Source organism: Harpegnathos saltator, unplaced genomic scaffold (genome assembly GCF_003227715.2).
Source record: "Harpegnathos saltator strain DR-91 unplaced genomic scaffold, Hsal_v8.6 scaffold254, whole genome shotgun sequence".
Taxonomy (NCBI): Eukaryota; Metazoa; Arthropoda; class Insecta; order Hymenoptera; family Formicidae; genus Harpegnathos; species Harpegnathos saltator.
Genome location: NW_020230044.1, coordinates 276,026 through 294,609, shown reverse-complemented (window position 1 = coordinate 294,609; position 18,584 = coordinate 276,026). Strand labels below are relative to the sequence as shown.

The window sequence follows — 18,584 nt, the reverse complement described above, 5'->3', positions numbered from 1 at the left end:
CGTCACCTTCTTTCCAATTTTCTTTCCCGTTTATCTGTTTCTGTTAGAATTTTAACACACACACACACACACACAGAGAGAGAGAGAGAGAGAGAGAACGTTGTCTACATTTTATTTGCTATTTGCGCTATCGTCCGCGCCGAAAAAAAGAAAAGATCGCTCTCACTTTTTTCATGGATACACTTGAGCTGTGACTTGTGTTGAGCTGTTGAGTTTGCAAGACTGATTCTCTACATAGTCGAAACGAGTACAGGACTATCGTCCGTATTCCGCCGTGTTCTCCATATCTCTCTCGTATCCTGCGTATCGGCAAGGTCACGACCTCCACCGAGAATCGTGACTGGATTGTACAGAGCTGTTCGGGTCGTTGCCATCATCACGCCGTCACGCCGCGCTTGCCATCCCCCGACCGCCGCGCCGAGCCGAGCCGCGCCGCGCCGCGCCGCGCCGGTCCGTTTATTTTTCATTTATTTTATGACGCTGCAACGCGTGCATCTCGAAAAGGGCGGTACGCAATTCCGGTCTCCGTCCCGATAAATTCGGAATGGATCACGAATGGATCGGCGGCGGGACGACGTGCGTCGTCGATCCATCTCAGATCAGAAATTCAATTTCGAAAGCGAATCAAAATGAAGTGAAATTCGCACGAATAAGACGAAAAGAAAAGAAGAGAAAGGCAATCAAGGTGGCGAAGACAAGGGCGAGAGGGAGCGGGAGGGGGGGGGGATGGCAATAATTTCGAAATATTCGCCGTACGACGAACGTAGCCGGTACGGTGCTTTTTAGCTTTGCACGCTCCGCTTGCCGCGCGTCTACATTTCGTTTCACGTTATGTTCGGCTCAGCGTGTCGGCGTCGGCGTCGACGACGAGAATGAGATCGGAGAACCGAAGATCCTGTGGCTTTGTCATCTTAGCTTTACAGATGACATCCGGCGAGAGGGAAATATGGAGCGAACCAAGGGGAATCAATGAATATACTTTTGCGGGGCAGGTTGAATTCCTGAAACGCGATCGCGAGCCGACGAGGTCGAGAAATACTTGGAAGAAAGTGCGTTCACAGAGAGTGGTGGCCGCGCACGAGTAGTAGTCCGTCCTTGGCCTATCCAACAAGCAGAAATTTTTTCTTCAACACACACGACGTCGTGCGCGCTCGCGCGCTCGCACGCTCGCACGCGTACGCGCTCCGCCGGCCGGGAACTTTCAATTTCCGTACTTGCACTCGGAGAGTCGACAGCCGCGTTCTCGAGCGCGCTCGAGTCCGCGCAGGAGCAGCGTAAAGTCGCGTGCTTTATTCATCCTTGCGAGGGAATTGCGGCTCGCGTTCGCGGCAGCAGCCCGTAAACCGTCCACCATTCGTGCCGAATTCGAGTTCGATTTTTAGCGGAGCCGAACGTAGCTCCGCTACCGAACGGATCGCACGCGCGCGGAACTTGTATTATTCCAATACGCAAGGAGCAAGGCAAGGATTTTACGTTGGGAAACACTTTGATACACGCAGATTGCGACGCAAGTCGCGATCTGCGTTCCCGTTTCCCAGATGCGCTCTCGCGCTCGCGCGGCAACTTCCTCTCTTTTTCTCCTCGCTATGATTTATTACGAATCGCTACGATGGCCCCTACACGATGGCGCGCGTCCACCACGGCCACAGGTCGGCGAGCAGTGTGGCAAGGAATTTATCGAGGGGACTCACCGAGACGCGACCTGGAAGGATCCAATCTCGCTAAATCGGCAAGAGCCCCTCCAGGTGGCACTCTGGATCTTTTTCAACGTGTCCAGGCACTCGCGCGTGCTAATACGAGGGACCGGCGCTCGAGGAGAACACTCATCGTCGTTACAACGTACGTACACTCGCGAGAGATCCGTTCCCTCCCCCCCGTCTGTCTTGTCTTCGTTTCTCTCACCTTGCTACGCGGACCCGAGGAGAGTCTCCTCTTTCTTCGCCTTCGGAAATCGACGGTCAATTCGACGGACACGGCGCGTCGCGTCGCGTCGCGTCGCGTCGCGTCGCGTCACGTCGCGTCACGTGCCGACTACGCTATACTGTCGTGGCAACCAGTGCATCGCCACTTTGTACCATGGCAACGTCACTGCGTGAAGACGAGATCCGTTTGGCGATTGGTTTAGGTGAACACCAAGGAGAGGGGAGAATGAAAGGGACTTTGCTTGCGGACGACGGCTTGAGCGTCGGTCGATTTGAAATTTGGCGGGATATCAGGCTTCGTGTTCGAAGCGTCGTTGGTTTATAGATAGAAACGAGAGAGAGAGAGAGAGAGAGAGAGAGAGAGTGAGAGAGAGAGAGAGTGAGAGAGAGAGAGAGTGTGAGAGAGAGAGAGTGAGAGAGAGAGAGAAACAAAATTGTAGACAAGACAAAGTATATATACCAACGAAATACAACTTTTATAGAAATAAATAATTCGTACATTGTTTAACCCCATTTGCTGAAATTACTGTTGACTAAGCCCTCGTGAGTAGCGGGCCACAAAGACGCTGGTAAATTGGCTGGCAAATCGGCCAATTGCGACGGTGCGCTCCAAACCGGATAATTGAATTCCTCGCTGTCATTCGAGTCGGTCACGTTCTCCAAATATTCCTTGATGATATCTTCCGAATTTGGCCAATTACTATTCTTGGATGACGTCGAGTCTCTGGACTTTTTCATTGCGACTGTAAAGCGATATATCATTCGTTCAGGATCGAAGCTTTTAGTTTATCGCGCGTGATATAATTATGTGATCAAATAATAATGTGAATCGGATCAAATAATTACCAAGTCGTTCCAACTCCCAAATCATTTGCGGCGTATAATGCGAAAATCGACAACCGAGACCAAAAGCGCAGTCCCTGACGGTCATGTAGCGTTTACACGGGGTCTTTTGATATTCCTCCCTCAATATTGTCTCTGGATCTGGAAAATGTCGTCGATATCGTTGGACGAAAATAATAATTTCTGAGCCGAAGCGCAAGTAAGACGCACAAATCGCGCAAATACTTGGGGTCAAAGATGACACCTTTGTCCGGATAAGCTTTGACTCCTCAGATCTCAATAGTCTGCATTTTATTGCCACGATTCGTCTCTCTTTTCACTTTGCTTCATAAATTCTTGCATCTTTTGCACTTTGCATTTTTGCGACACATATATGTATCGATCGAAGCCTGCTCAATCTCGTATTTTAATCAAGACCACAAAAGAAACGTCACCCCAGAAAGTGTAGCGTTTACGTGAACCTCAAAGAGATGGCAGCTTGATGCTCGTGAGAGCATCGTGAGAGGAGAGGTTATGTATGTGAGAGCGAATGTGCAAATATTAAACAAACCGCCGATTACGATCGAGTCGGCTCACCTTTAAAAACGCAGTAATGATCAGCTCGATTTTTCATGTGCTGCAGACTGGACAGATGTTTCCTACGGGCTTCGACGTCGTCTTTGAAGGATCTGTCACAATAGTCGCAGTAATACCTCTTGCCCATTGCTTCATACGGTTCGTAGGAAAGACTTAGATATAGGTGAAAGAAGGCTGGGAAATATGATATTGACATTAAATAAATAAACAAATAGAAAATGTCGAAATTTGTCTATCCGTAAGTAAGGATATAACCTTGAAGAGTGTGCATGCACTCTCAACTGCAATCATTCCTGAACCTTCGCGTCGTCCGATGTTTTCGTCGTCGAGTGTCATCCGTGGCTATTGAATGTGATTATCAGGCGTGACATCTGACAAAGAGGCCGCCAACTACGTAGAACTGTAGTGGCAAGTAAGAAAATGCGGTTACCTTTTTCCGATAAGTTCGGAATGTATCATCTATCAGCTATCCAATAGGGTAGAGTTTATTTTGTGAGAACGGCTGAAAATAAATTCTCCTCTCGGATGCCGAGTTGCATTCCGTGAAATTTATCAGGAAAGCCTCTACTTTTACCTCTAAACTTTAGATTTAACATGAACCATGTTAAACCTTTCGAGACACCGTCTCTCTCGTTCTCTCTCTCTCTCTCTCTCTCTCTCTCTCCCTCTCTCTCTCTCCCTCCCTCCCTCTCTCTCTCTCTCTCTCTCTCTCTCTCTCTCTCTCTCTCTCTCTCTCACGGAAAACCGACATTCTAATGCTAATAGCTCGAGCCAGATGGAAATTTTTATCAATCAAGCAATGCAACTCGGTGGCAAGTTAGACAATTTTTAAAGATTTAAAAATTTTAAAGGTTGATACGATTTAACGATAAATAAACTTTTTTGCTCTATGATATCACGATCGAATAAATTTCCGTCTCTATTTATTGACGAAATAAATAAATAAAAGTTCCTGCGAGCTAACGATGAATTATTTTACTAAAAAATGAAAATTTGGGTAGGTAGGTAGGTAGGTAGGATAAGATAGGCATCACAAGACAAAGAGACAAATAAAATGTCTGACGCTCCTGTCGGTATGGTACGGTTGTTTTATTACATCCTTACAATATATTTCACCACAATTTGTGTGTGTGCATCACTAAACTATTTATACGTGACAAAGTAACAGATATCGACAAAAATGTCTATTATTCGTCGCAACGTTCCGCTCCTATGTTAATACGACATCAACAAATATTATTCATCCACGTCAGTCGTCCCGATGACTGATGAACTATATATAACGTTACTCTCGATGATAGATCATTTTCGACGATAGCCACAAAGCTTCGTTTTAATTTTCTACAAGCGACAATCGTAGACAACCTATGAGTAGAGTGTGTAATCGTGTGTGATTTAAAACACAACGTTCGTTTATAGTGATCAAGAATTAATAACCGTAAATGTAAAGACCGTGAATGTGAATGTAATTGCGGTAAAAGGAAAAAGAGGGGGACTTGCTGTGTCCAGCAATCCTTTCCACTAGAAATCGAAAACCACAACCGTTGTGAATTGGAAATTCGGGGGAATTGTTAGAAATTGACTCGGGAATGTGAAATACTCGGGGGAACTGGGAAGCCGGGAACTCTAAAAAACAAAGTATCGGATTTGAAATTGAAATTATTGGAGGTTGAGTAATACGTTCAACTATATCCCCTATATATCTTGTTGGCTGTTACGTAACAATAGCTGCACGTACCGCAAAATCGCAATCGACGGTAAATCGCGCGGTAGATGTTACGTGCAAAATAAAACGATGGAGAAGATCGTCACCGTCACCGGCGAACATTCGTTCTCGCGTTCAGAGCAGGTTTAAGCAGCATTAAGCTACTTTTAAAGAAATTTCGTCACGATTGGTACGTACAGTTATCGTTCGCAACCGCAATGTTAAACGTGTTGTAACACAACACACACACGCACGTACATGCACACCACACACACACACACACACACACACACACTCACTCACACACACACACATTCACACATACGCGGAAAATGTCTCGCGCAAAATGCTCGCAAATGCGCGCGGATATCTTCTCCCGATTCCTATCATCGGTACATACAAATTGCGCTATTGCAAAAGACGAAAGTAATATCCGCTCGGTATCGCATCTCGGTAGAAAATCTCGGTGGACAAACGTGAAAAAGTAAAAATAATCAATTCGCAGTACCCTGCTTCGTGGACGAGTAAAGCTGGCATTGAAGAGCGTACAGTTTATAGTTGGAGTGATGATCCAGTTGCAAGATCGTATCGGTTTGCTGCCCTGCGCGTGTTACTCATTCCGAATCGCGTTCTTACCGATCGCGCTCGTTGCCGCGTTCGCACACACGAGAGAGGTGATCAATACGCGCGAGCGAAAGTACAACGAAAACGAATGCTTTAGGCCTGACAAAATAAATTTCCTCTCGAGGTTACAGGCTAGATCGCCCACTCGACACAAAGTTAACGGAGGTTAACAAATTATTGAAACGCAAAGTTGAAAAGTTGCTTAGCTAGCGATCGATTCGAAAGGGAATTCCTCCTCTCCTTCGTCGCGCGAAACAAGTAGTCGAAGGTGACTATAAGGATCGAAACGCAAAGTTTTTGCGCTTTACAACTTTGGTGTACACCAAAGCGTAAAATGTTGAGCCAGCGAGCTCGAAAAGATGGCTCGAAAAGAAGGAACGTACTCGACGTACTCTTAAATTTTCTCTCAAGCAGCCGCGCGAATCCTGCATTTTATAATACGTCACGCTTTTAGTAGGGTAACCTCTATTTAATGGTTGATTTAACCGCTCGCATTATCGAGCGAATAGGTCGCACGAATCGCACATGCTGTTTTTTTAAGCGCATTATCTTTTTAGGTGCCTTTGATATATTAACGCGTGAGAAGCATCTGCGAAAATCGTTCGAGCGATATCGAGTTAACATCGAAGAGAACATTAGTTAGTAGGGAGTTCCATAGATTGTCATCTACTTTTCTATGGATATAATAGTATAACCTCGACAATTTTTGCCTTCAAAGTTTCCAAAAAAATTTGCTATATTCGTTAAATAGAGGTTTTACGGTATTTGTAGCGCAAGTACACACAAGTAAAAGATGCCATACGTTACCCAATGTTTGGAAAAATTATCTGAAAATGTGGAATTGCTTCGTAGTCTCTCTTTTTCTATATATATATATATATATATATGTATGTATGTATACATGTATATATATTTGACAGGTATACGAAAAAGTATCGTTTTGGACTCACACACAATCTTTTTCTGAAGCGAACAGATTGAATACCGTGACGATCGAGGAATAGTCTCCAATAGTCTTGTTTTGCTCTTAAGTCTCATTGTCTTTACATTGTCAATACTTTCTTCCCGAAGACACATTTTTATATTTTCCGCATTTAAGGTGAAACAAAAAATGAAATATATATACATCAAACTTTGGAGGGAGAAATAGCGCAGAGAAAAATTATTATTGCGAGAGAGTGCAGTTGGAAAGTTGCCAAAAATGCACGGTTGGTCATCGCGCGCGTTTCGCCTCTCTCTCTCTCTCTCTCTCTCTCTCTCGTCGTCGTCGTTTGTAAGTTTTAAAATTGGAGGCGCCACAACCATACCGTTTATTTCGATTACGTATACAGGAACTTGTACGTATTCGTGCGTTTTATAATTGATACGCGTTTCTTGATGCTCTTTTTCCCTTTTCTTTTTTTTCTTTTTTCTTTTCTTCCTTTTTTTTACATCGTGCGTAAAACTTAAAAATTCTATCCTATCACTCGTGACTCTTCCGAATTTTGAAGATCAGGACGCGAGGAAAGTTTGCGTTCTCGTTACTCCTTATCTCTCTCTCTCTCTCTCTCTCTCTCTCTCTCTCTCTGGTTTTGCGAAGCACATTTCGCATCATACTGAATCATACTCGCAAAGACCGTTTCTTCTCATTTTTACATCTTTATATTTTTTTCCTATTATCGCACTTTATGCGTATGATTCATATCGCGACACTGTCGACGCGCGCGCGTGCGCACATAAAAGCCTTTTAAAAAATGCACTCGTCTGTCTCTGTCGTAACCCATGAGAAATGCAGGTAGCTGCGAAAATACGCAACGATGGCTCGATTAAAAATTAATCTGTCGATCTAAAAGAGCTCGACTCGAGAGGAACAGAGTGTGCTTCTTTTCCTCCACTTGTCACCGTATTCTCCTCTCCACGCGCGATGCAAACGTGTTTGTTCGGTGCAAAATTTTCCTTGTCCGTAAATATTGTCCGTAAATAATAGAAACATTTCGGTGTTGCCATTGAAAAGTGCATCAGCTTGTATATGCCTCGTTGAGAAGAAATCTTCGTTTCTAGCCAAAGTACATATAATAAGCTTACGGTCGCGCAAGTCTCGCTGGTCCCGGGCGAAGGCTGTGTTAATTGTCGCGATGAACGTAAAATAAACGGTATCGTTGTTTACAACGTGCGACTCGGCTCGGCTCGGCTCGGCTCGGCTCGGCTCGGTGAGCTAACGGGAAATCGGGAAATTGTCTCAAGGACTTCATTTCACGAGGAATGCCTCGTACGTTTCACGCACACGACTCATCAATTCGCGATTGCTGCATCATAATAAATGTACAAGAAAAAGAGGATAGGATTGGGGGTGGTGGTTATAGGGTGGTAATTGTGAGGAGGGGGAAGCGGGGGCTGTTAGGAATGGCACTGGCTTTTTAATAAGTTAATAATAATAATCTATCCCCCGGCATTCCTGGCGTTTGCGCGTAAGCGCGACTTATTTTTTTGACTCGTCGGCAGTACAATGCATGCTGACCTCCTGACGGACCTTGTGACCGCGGAAACTCGCTTGTATCTTAGTCGCCGCCTTATGCAAGTCCGGATCGGCCAAGTCGATCCCCTCTAATTCGTGTACGGCGTCCTGCATCTGCGGCAGAGATCCAGACGGGAAAAGAAGACGTAAAGAAGAAGAAAGAAGAAGGGAGAAGTTACGTGTATATCACTCTCGCCTGGCGATGCGAACACGACGACGTCGCGCGCTCGCATCGTCCGAAATTTTTCCGATCGCCACCGAGTTCGCATAGCGAACTCTGTGTGTGCGCGCGCTGCTCTCTTAACTGTAAATAAAACTCGGACCGTATCGACGTTAGATCGAATCCCGTTACGTTACGGCCAAGCAGGTCTGTACATAATTAATCGACACTACGAAAGTAACTCAAACTTTGTAGGTCATCTCTGGCCTCTGCTGGCCTCGAGACGTGCTTTGTAGCGCTCCGATACCCCGATGAGCATCTTCAGCTCATCGGGGAAGGCAGCTGTCGATTATACTCACCGGAGTATTCGTGGATCAACATAATGTCAAAGGGTCTAACAATAGCTCCCCCCCTCTCTCTCTCTCTCTCTCTCTCTCTCTCTCTCTCTCTCTCTCTCTCTCTCTCTCTCTCAGGAATCTCGAGCAATGATCGATTTCTCGCTGCAGCGACCTTGCGCGTCGAGAAACCGCTGCGCGTTGTCGTTGCCGCTTTTGTCGTCGATCGAATCAACATTGGTGCACATCGAGAATCGTGCAGAGAAATTGAATTTGATCGTTCGTCGCGTGGCTTACCGTTGAGCGTACACGTTTATCGCGTACTACATTTATCCATGTAGGTGAGTGACGTGCGCTGGACAAGGCGCGCGAGCCTATTGTACTACTACTACTATATAGCCCCGTAGGGATGTTGCTCGCGGAGAAAAATATAAATAACGTTGCAACACGCGCTTGACGAAAGAGAACATTGCTCCTCGTTGCACTTCTCGTTGTGCTGTGGTGACAAATGGGCGTGGCAAATGGGCTGGCTCGTCGTTAAAGACACTTGTGACGGCCATCAATTAAACGGCGACGCTTTCTCGCGACGCCTCTAATCGGCAATTAGGGTTATTGCTCTGTTGCAGAGGGACGTTTTACCCTTTCCCACACTTTGCGACAATCAGCAGTGTCGGTCTCTAATCGTTTCCAACACCAGACACATCAACGAATCGATAACGCGCGTGTGTCCGCGACAAAGTCCCCCCCTTAGGAAGTTTACTCAACGACGAATAATCTCTAAACGCGTCGGTGTCGCGTCCAGAGAGAGAGAGAGAGAGAGAGAGAGAGAGAGAGAGAGAGAGAGAGAGAGAGAGAGAGAGAGAGAGAGAGAGAGAGAGAGAGAGAGAGAGAGAGAGAGAGAGAGAGAGAGAGAGAGAGAGAGAGACAGCCCCAGAGAGAAACCAGCGAGCGTAAGCCCGAATCTAAACGTATTCGCTCTCTCGTCGTAGTCGTTCGCGTCACTCTCTCATCGTCCGGCTATCGATGATATTATTCCGCACGAGTAACGAAACAGCCGCGAGCGTACAGGAAAGAACGGCGCGAGTGGTGCGCGCGTGCTTCGCTAAGAAAGGCCAAAGATGCCAGGATAGAGCAGGTTCTCCGTCGTTTATCTTACCACTCGCGGCGGCCATCGATCGATGGTCCCTACTTGTCCCTACTTGTCGAATGATCGAACGATTCGCTCACCTTCTCCTCTATCTTAGCGGCTGCGCTGCCGACCATGTTCATCGCCGACTTGGCGGCAGCGGACGCGGCTTGCTCCTTCCTCGACATGTGGTCCCGGAAAGTCGCTTGTATTTTAGTCGCCGCGTTGAAAAGCTCTGCAGGATAGAATTTGTTTCAGTACGCGCTCCTCCTGATTCTTTTCCTCTTCTTCTTTCTTTTCTCTTTCAATCTTTCAATCAATTCGCTATTCGGTTATACACACAGCCGCTCACCCTGGTCGTCGAGAGGAAATTCCTCCTGGAGCTGCTCTTTCGTAGAAAGCTCCTCGGTCTCTTCGGTCTCCGGCTCTTCACTCGGCTCCGCTGTTTTCGACGGTTGTCTCAGACTTTTCCTGGCGCAGTGTCCACGAAAGACCGCCTGTATCTTTGTGGCCGCGGCCTCTTTCTCCTTTCCGTCCTCTGTGTCCTTCTCCTTGTCAGAAGCGTCTTCCGCTGCCTTCGAGATATCTGCGGCCGAAAGCGATCCAAAATGTGATCTCGCATTTAATTTCATCGCGAACAATCAGCGTTTAACGGATAAAAGAGGATGAGAAGAAAAGCCGGGTTTCAAACCTGGGTGGGAATAAACCGGCACGAGCACGAGCACGAGTCGGAATCGAACGAAACGTGACAAATTATAATCTCCCGCGATTCGATCTTATCGCGCGCGCGCGCGCACGAGAGAGAGAGAGAGAGAGAGAGAGAGAGAGAGAGAAAGAGGGAGGACGAGAAAAGTAGCGGAAATCGCCCGAATCGGCCGGAAAATCCGCAACCGACTCAGAGGGAAGGGCGCGGCTTGTGATACATCCTGTATATTAGAAATGGCCGCCGTGTTAGCCACAGTTCACCTACATTTATTCCGAACATTTCACCTTCCACAGAGAGAGAGAGAGAGAGAGAGAGAGAGAGACACGTTCAGAGCGACAAGTATCGATTGGCGTTTCTATTTTCGCGCTGCACGTTCGAGATTACACGGTGCCTAATATACATTTTTAATATTTCACGCTCCGCGAGAGAGAGAGAGAGAGAGAGAGAGAGAGAGATATGCGGCGAGCGCGATCGATTCGTCCGATCCGCTCCGAACAAATGGGATTTTCGCGAGCAATAATTCATCGGCGTGTCTACTATCGACGCGTGTCGACATTCCGCCGTCGTGATCCACAAAGCAGTCGTTCCGTTTTCCAGTGACGCGCCGGCTCTATTCTCCTCGTGCAGCTTGGGGAATCGCGAAAGATTGTTAAATCGTTGCCGCCGCTGTCATTAATCATCGCGTCTCGTAACGAGCTCTCGCGCAGCTCACTGCGATCCGTATTCGCGATGCTTGATTCTTTGAAAATGGGACACCATTTCTCTCTGTCTCTCTCTCTCTCTCTCTCTCTCTCCCCCATTTTTTTTCATCTTCATTGACCAGTTCATTCTTTGCGGGCGAGTACATTTTTCATTTGCTACATTTCACAAGCAAGTGTTATTAATCGCGGGCGAGATCCGTCGAGCCGAAACGAATAAAACGGGGACGAGGTGTGTTAGGTCTGTGAGGATCGAGCGTGACGATAGATCTAGGAAAGATGGATTTTTCTATGGAAAAGTAAAGAACGGCCCCAGACTATCGAGCGCTTTCGAGCGCGACACCGTTTCCCTAGGTTACCGCACGGCGGGGCGAGTGCGCGAATTCAAGAAATACACCACTTTCGCGATAAGCAATGAGCTCTTTCCGAGTTGTGCGCTTCTCGGTTGTTTTACCACGTTATGCAAAGCTGGCGAATCGACCGTACCAACTTCTCAGCAATTTTATCGACGTTTGCATTTCGCTCAAGGTATGCTTTACACGCACTTGGATGGGTGGTGGTATTGGGTGTGTACGTGTACGTGGAGAAGCTTTCACAAAGTGGGTGAAAAGCGCGGAAAAAAAAACGACGAGAGGGAGAAAGCGCATAATGCCGTTGTTGTGCGCGTGTACAAAACGCGCATTGGATTTCAATCGATCGGAAGGCGGAACAGCGCGCGCTTTATTCGGGACAATGTCGCGATTTCGTTCTCATGCCATCGTCGATTTCTTAAATATTTGGTGATCTCTTCCTTTCTCCCTCTCTCTCTCTCTCTCTCTCTCTCTCTCTCCCTCTCTCCCCTTCCCTCCTTCCCTCCCTCTCCCTCCCCCTTCTCTCTTTTCTGACATCACGCGAGGATGTTTCGCCATCGATCCACCCAGACCTTGTTACGCGAGCGAGCCATATTATTCGATAAAAGTAGATTACCCTCGAGAAAATCAAACATCCCATTAGAGGCTCCTCGTTACGTCGATTACAGGACGAAAAAATTGTCCCAACTAACGAGATCGTCGTCAAAATAGACCCCTCCGTCCGTCCTGCCGCCGCCACCATTGACGCGAGCTCTGACGAGCTTTTGCCGCAACAAGAGTAACATTTATTATATGTACTCGTCGATCTCTTTCGTCGGGAGCATTAATCGTTTGAAACACCGTGCGAGCGTAATCGTCGAGCGATAAAGCTTTAGAGGCTCGTGCATTGGTATCTCAAAAGCAAGCTCCGCATATCTCTGCGATTTCAAGATAGTATGGCAAATATTTTACGGACAAGTTATCGGTTAACTAGCTGACGCTAACTATTGAAGCTACACTAATAGAGATGCTCCAATAGAGCTGTTGCGCGAACGAGCAAAAATTCCTTAGTTAATTACGCGCGCACGGTCGAGTTGCCAAGCTTGTCGAAAGATTTCAGATGAGGAGAAACGCGTACGATCAATGATCGCGATCGCGATGGAAATCCAAGTGCGACACGAGCGAAGAAAGATGTGAATCTCGAGAATAGAATATTCCTCGTAGGTAGGTGGATAATATCCGTTCTTTTGTCGCCGATTCATCGAGCGATTTATATGCTTCTTGCACACACACACACACACACACACACACACACACTCTCTCTCTCTCTCTCTCTCTTTCATCGATTTTTATACAATAACTGTCGGGGTAGCAAACAGCTGATCTCAAATCGCTCGCTCGCTCGCTCGCTCGCCCGCCCGCCCGCCCGCCCATTCGCTCGCAACTTCCGAGTGCGCAACGACTTCCGCCGCTTATCGCTATAACGATAACGATCTGCCTTTGCCTCCTCGACCCGGCGGTCATGGAGAACCTGGTTCGATATCCTCGGTATCCCTCAGATACGGATGTACGGGCAAGGGAGGGCGCGAGGAAAGGAAAGGATATCGGGTCGCACCTCGCGTCCGCGCGTCGGCGGCGTCGATTATTATCACGTTTGGCTTTTTCCCGTCGGCCGCCCTGTCTGTCTGACAGATAGACGAGAGTGAGATCGCGAACGTGATTCGCGTGCGTCCGGACAATATCACCTCTCGACTATTGCTACTACCACACCAACACTGCGTCGCGCCGCCGCGTTTAACCCCGTTTTTCTCTCAACGACGAGACTTGCATGCACGCAAGGAATCGTAACGGCGGCGACGGCGACTTTTATTAGGTCGCATCCGCGCGACTCACCTGCTGCACACTTTGAAGCGCGTCGTCGTCGCCGCCGCTCGACGACCTCTCTCACCTGCACATCCACACGCGGCTCAGTCTGACGTGCGACTGACTGTTCCCGGGCACCGACGACCCCGTTTATAATCGCGGACGATCACGGCCCTGCCGCGCCGCTCGCAGTCGCAGTCGCAGTCTCGATTCTCTAGCCTCTAGCGACGAGTCACACGCTGCGAAACAGGGCCGTCACCGACCTCCCTGGCTGGCTGGTCGACCCAAGGGTGCTTCCCGAGCCATTCGCGCCCTTCATCCCTGCTCCTCTCTCTCTCTCTCTCTCTCTCTCTCTCTCTCTCTCTCTCTCTCTCTCTCTCCCTCCCTTCCTCCCTCTCCCTCTCGTCGTGACTCTCGCGCGATTCCACGAGTCGGCGAGTGTCGGCGAGAGAAAGGAGATAGAGAGAAAGAGCACAGAGAGAAACAAGGGATGCATGTGTCGTCGTTACGAGGACACAAAGTCGCGTAAAATCGTGGACGCGTAAATCGCGGAGAAGCCGGCGAGGGTAACAAAGCGGATTAGAGAGGAAAAGCTCGCGTACACAGTTTACATTCTCCGTCGAATCCTCTCGCCTCGATAAACGGCCAACTATATCGCATTATATCGCATTAGCTACTTATCCGCCAATTATTCGCTCTCGCTATAGAGCGGAATCGCAAGCGTACACTTGTCGTACAGCTTGTTGTCGCTGACTATCGCCGACAGCGCGGTGTCGTACCGCGCGGAATTCCTTTCGCGTTGGTCGTCGCGTGCGTATATATTCACCTCTCGACGATGAAAAAGAAGCGCGCTTGTATTCAATTGTATCGCTACGGTCAGCCTCTGCTGTCTGATGAATTCCCGCGGGGCCGGTAGCACGTCGCACCTGCGAGTAGCCGTAAATAAACGGGGCGGGGGGGGGGGGAAGGGAAGGGAAGGGAAACGCCGCGGTTGTCACTCTGAACGCGCCGCGACGATCACGCAGCGATTGCGCCGGATCGGAAACCAAATGGCGAATTACTCGCGAATTTAGTCGCGAGAAACAAGAAGGAGTCTCGCGTGAACATGAAGATTCGATTCCTGGGAGATCCGATATTTCGAATACTTTCAATATTGAGCCGCTTCCCCGAGTAAAGCGCGCGCGATACACGAGGCTCGAGGGCACTCTCCGCCCGCCGTCGCGTATATTTCATGCTTTGCTATACTTGACGTTTGAGATTTTATCTCAGGCCGCGTCTCGTCACGTACGCATCAGCTCTTTTACAACAGCGCTTCTTTACAACATATTCGATATTTTTCAATACTCGCCTTCTTTTCTCGCGACATGACGTTTCGCGTTACTTTCGCGCATTATCGACGAGAAAGAGAGGTGTGCCCCGCGCGGCAGCGTTTTTCTTGTTTTCCAAATCGATCGCGGCGCGACCACCGCACTACTAACCGCGTTGGTGGTTGGTACGATTCTCTCGTCGACCGAGAGAGCCTCGTCTCGTCACTCGACATTATCGTTTCCGTTCTCCGTCTTCGCATGCTGCGCGACCAACGCGCAGGAATACCTGTACACGCTTGTGCCTGGGTGCTCGATAAAACTCATTATTTCGCAGCAGGAAGTCATCCGAGTCATCCGAATAATTGATTCCGCTCCTGAAGCGGCCGCGGCGGCGCGCGCGCGGGCGGGCTGTTGGCTGTTGGCTGTGCCACCGCTAGTAAGGTAGGGAGTATCGGAATTCGACAACTGACTCGCACGATTATATCAGCTCCTCTGATAAGCCAAGCGCCACGGTGTCTCCTTAATTATTGACGTGACGTGCCGTCACGTGCACGCGTGCAACGCGCTGCGCTGGATCCACGAGATCCACGAGATCCACGAGAGCCAACGGACAATCCCGGGGAGAGAAGCGCACTCATACTTTGAACATCTTTCCGAACGAACACGCGACAGATCGATATTCGAACCTCGCGCGCTCTTCAATTCCCTGCTCTTCTCCTGCGCTCCTCGCGGCTTGTTTCTCGTCTTTTATTTCGATGCGTTATTCTCGCTTGGTAGGTTGTGTAGGTGCGCGAGAGAATTTCGTTAGCGCTTATCGATATCTCTCACAGACGCGCCTACACACACATGTATTGTGCACGATCCCTTCACGGTTGACGATCGAGCGATATCTGCTTTCGAACACGCCCGGTACGAATTTCCTTCACGATACGAGTTGTTCGTAAATGTAACGACCGCGAACGATCAGACCTTGACACGCATCACGCGATCAGCAGCACTCGTATTTCGTAGGTATTTCGATGCACCTCCATCCGATTCTCATTCCACAAGCGTCCTATTTTTCGCTCGCGACGCAAGATAGCGTCGCGTTTAACGCGGTAACGCGCGGTAATCGCATTACCGCGAGTCACGGGCAAATTTTCCAGCTAAATGCTGCGCCGCGGTCGTCCGGTCGTTCGAGACAATCTCGAGTCGACTGTCATTCTCGACCCTATAACCGATGTTTTTTTATTTCCTTTCCTTGATAGCGTGAGAATTCTATTAGCACATCTTTTTCTCATTAATCTCTCGAGTCCATTTCCAGCTTGTGGACGAAACAGTCGCAGACTCGCAGTCCTTACGATCAGTTGTCGGACAAATCTTTTCCCCCTCCTCCTCTTTACGCAGGTTCGAGAGATATTTAATCATCTTTCGCGTAAACATCTAGTCAAGTTTGAACGATAATTTGGCAACGTCATTGAGAAAAACTTGTCGAGCGGTTCTACTTTCAACTGCCTCGACAGGCCTTTTTAATGTCGAGTCGGCTCTGATTTTTGCCACGGAGGAATGGGGAGAACAAAAATTGAGCCGCGAGCGCCTTGAAATGCCTCTATTCGTCGCTGCATTCGCGAGGAGTGCGCGTTCGTCGTCGCGGCGGAAAACAGTCGTCGTTCGTCCTGCCGACCCTGCCGCGCGCGACTACTGATTGCATTGATATTACTGAAAAGCGTGCAGGCAATCATCTCGAGAGATCTAATCTAAGCGAACAGTGGTACGTACACATTCATCATTCGCGAAACAAAGCGGACTCTGTCATTGTCAAAGCGAGATAAACAACACCAAAGTGCCACCAAGTTGTGTCGGTTGGTCGCAATCTACAAAGAGATAGAAAAAAAAAGCGTTGCTCAACGCAACGCGAAATGGAGTGAAATAGCGGAGCGCGAGCTCCGAAGATCGAAATCGTCGGTCTCTCGGCCGCCGAGGCCGAGAAATATCAAATAAAAGATGCACGGTAACACGCGACGATATCCGCGGAAACGAGATTGCGTTTTTCACCGTGTCGCTTGTAATCTCGCTCGCTCGCTAATTTCAAAGTACAAACCGCGACGCGATTAAGAAATTAAAAGGAACGAGATCTCCCTCACCCCCGTTCTTCACGGAATCCTCCTTCGCCTCGTCCACCGCTGGCTGGAAGTTGTCCTTGCTGGTGTTGCACCCCATGTCCGTCACAGCTCAGCTTCCCTCTTCTCGTTTCTTCTCCTCCCGAAAAAGTTTTCTAGTATTAAAATAATCCGTTTTCTCTCTCTCTCTCTCTCTCTCTCTCTCTCTCTCTCCCTTCGAAACGTTCGTATCAATACAGTTTCCTCGTCAACATCGCGTCAAACCGGATATAAAAGTAGCGATTTCACTTTTCCGACCAAAGCGACCGTCTCATAGCCGGAATACGGTAATCGGTTCTAATTTTTCGACGGGCTACGAGTGTGGATTTTTCCTCGAGCCTCCCCTCTCCTTCATCCCCTTCTCACTCTCCCTTCTTACTTTTTCGTTCCTCCGCGTGTTCCACCCTTCGTTTCACCACCCTCTCGCCCTCTTCACCTCGTCTCTCGCCGCCTGAGAGTCCTGTGTAACACGTTGAACGCGATGAAATGCCTCGGCTACGCTTCGGAGTCGTCGTCACTCGTTTTAATTTTCGCCGATCAATTATTCCGCCCTCGATCACAGCATGTGATAATCCTTACGAAGCTATCGAGGTTACATTCAGTATCGTTAATTAGGCAAAATTCGACGAGTCCTGTTGAAAGTTATCCCCTCTCTCTTCCTCTCTCTCTCTCTCTCTCTCTCTCTCTCTTTTTCTCTATATCTATCTATCTATGTGTGCGCGCATATGTATGCGCGTACTATCGGCACTTGTTCTTCACCTCCTCGCGCTCCCACCCCTCCCGTTTCCACCCCGTTATTTGGAGGTTACTGACACGTCGCGTGGCGCCGGCACCCCGCGGCCAGACTATTCTTCACACTTGAAGTTTACCTGAGACTCTCGCCCTCTCTTTCTCTCTCTCTCTCTCTCTCTCTCTCTCTCTCTCTCTCTCTCTCTCTCTCTCTCTCTCTCTTACACGCACGCGTCTCGTCGTCACGCGACGGCGTGTCTCCGTCGTCGAGGACGTCCTCCTGTGGACGTGGATATTTTTTAATCGGCCGCGACCGCGACTCACCGAAAGTCAAGCATCACGAGTGTCGAAGCACGCGGGGGTTGAGAAATCCCGTCGACGTCGCGAGCGGTACTACTGGCGTCGTCGCTTACGACCCTGCCCTTGCTCGCGTGGCGACCAAACGACTGCTCCAGTCGCTATGTATATCGAGCCGATATATAACTCTTACCACGCGAAACACCCCCGTTTCTCGCGGAGGAGCGTGGAGGAATCGGCGGCGGTGGCGGCGGCGGCGGCAGCGGCGGCGGCGGCGGCGGCGGCGGCGGCGGCGGCGGCGGCGGCGGCACGCACACGGAAGAGATCGCGCGTTCTATCAGGCCACGTTTCAGCCGGCGCGGCGCGAAACGAAGCGACAGGACTAAGCGCGCAGGACTAGTCTCACTGTTACCAATGCACGGCGGGTGTCCTTCCCTAAGGACACGCGCCAGGACTCGCTGTCCTGTCGTCGTACGCGATTCAACAGCCACGCGAATTCCCCCGCACCGCCAACGCAACAAACTACATCCCGAGAGCGCGCTTCGCGATCGACTAAGTCAAATGTACCGCCATCCGGAGCGCGCGGATGGTCTCGCGCGACCTTAAAAGCGCATCGATCGATCTCACGCGGGCGATATTTCGCTCGCTATTAGCGAACGACCGTTGCCAGACCGGCGCCAACCTCTCTGCGTTACTCCGTTTTCTGGAACGAATATCGATTTCGCGGTCTTC

General features: G+C 49.1%; 3 protein-coding genes across 5 annotated transcripts in view; all 3 read right to left on the bottom strand.

Moving 5' to 3' along the window:
• LOC105187474 (uncharacterized) overlaps window positions 1–2,046 on the bottom strand; it is a 30,136-nt gene extending 28,090 nt beyond the window's left edge. Inside the window, exon 1 of one of the 2 annotated variants that reach the window (XM_025299188.1) lies at window positions 1,903–2,046. The gene's annotated coding sequence lies outside the window, so the exon portion shown is untranslated. Of the gene's footprint in view, window positions 1–1,691 lie in introns of both variants that reach the window. The other variant, XM_025299187.1, reaches the window with a different exon arrangement.
• A 331-nt stretch (window positions 2,047–2,377) lies between these two features.
• LOC105187472 (zinc finger matrin-type protein 5) lies at window positions 2,378–3,738 on the bottom strand. Of its 2 annotated transcripts, XM_011148286.3 has the most exons (4): window positions 3,597–3,738; window positions 3,342–3,515; window positions 2,769–2,906; window positions 2,378–2,665 (listed from the first exon to the last, which is right to left on the bottom strand). In XM_011148286.3, the coding sequence occupies exons 1-4, from the start codon at window positions 3,610–3,612 to the stop codon at window positions 2,427–2,429; spliced, it is 567 nt and encodes a 188-aa protein (XP_011146588.1). In that variant the 5' UTR covers window positions 3,613–3,738; the 3' UTR covers window positions 2,378–2,426. The 2 variants fall into 2 exon arrangements, with proteins under 2 accessions (XP_011146588.1, XP_019698871.1); XM_019843312.2 differs by lacking the exon at window positions 3,597–3,738 and having other exon boundaries at window positions 3,342–3,590.
• A 673-nt stretch (window positions 3,739–4,411) lies between these two features.
• Window positions 4,412–16,938, bottom strand: igl (IQ calmodulin-binding domain containing protein igloo). The gene is made up of 4 exons (XM_011148292.3): window positions 16,812–16,938; window positions 10,138–10,371; window positions 9,887–10,020; window positions 4,412–8,278 (listed from the first exon to the last, which is right to left on the bottom strand). The coding sequence occupies exons 1-4, from the start codon at window positions 16,885–16,887 to the stop codon at window positions 8,129–8,131; spliced, it is 594 nt and encodes a 197-aa protein (XP_011146594.1). The 5' UTR covers window positions 16,888–16,938; the 3' UTR covers window positions 4,412–8,128.
• Window positions 16,939–18,584: the final 1,646 nt, after the last annotated feature.

Coding starts and splice junctions, on each gene's coding strand:
- LOC105187472 (XM_019843312.2), bottom strand. CDS start 3,537: ATGTCAATATCATATTTCCCAGCCTTCTTTCACCTATATCTAAGTCTT. Junction 2,907..3,341: donor TCATTACTGCGTTTTTAAAG/GTGAGCCGACTC, acceptor GACATTTTCCAG/ATCCAGAGACAATATTGAGG. Junction 2,666..2,768: donor TTGGGAGTTGGAACGACTTG/GTAATTATTTGA, acceptor ATCGCTTTACAG/TCGCAATGAAAAAGTCCAGA.
- igl (XM_011148292.3), bottom strand. CDS start 16,887: ATGGGGTGCAACACCAGCAAGGACAACTTCCAGCCAGCGGTGGACGAG. Junction 10,372..16,811: donor GGATTCCGTGAAGAACGGGG/GTGAGGGAGATC, acceptor TTTCGGCCGCAG/ATATCTCGAAGGCAGCGGAA. Junction 8,279..9,886: donor CCGCTAAGATAGAGGAGAAG/GTGAGCGAATCG, acceptor TCTCTGCCGCAG/ATGCAGGACGCCGTACACGA.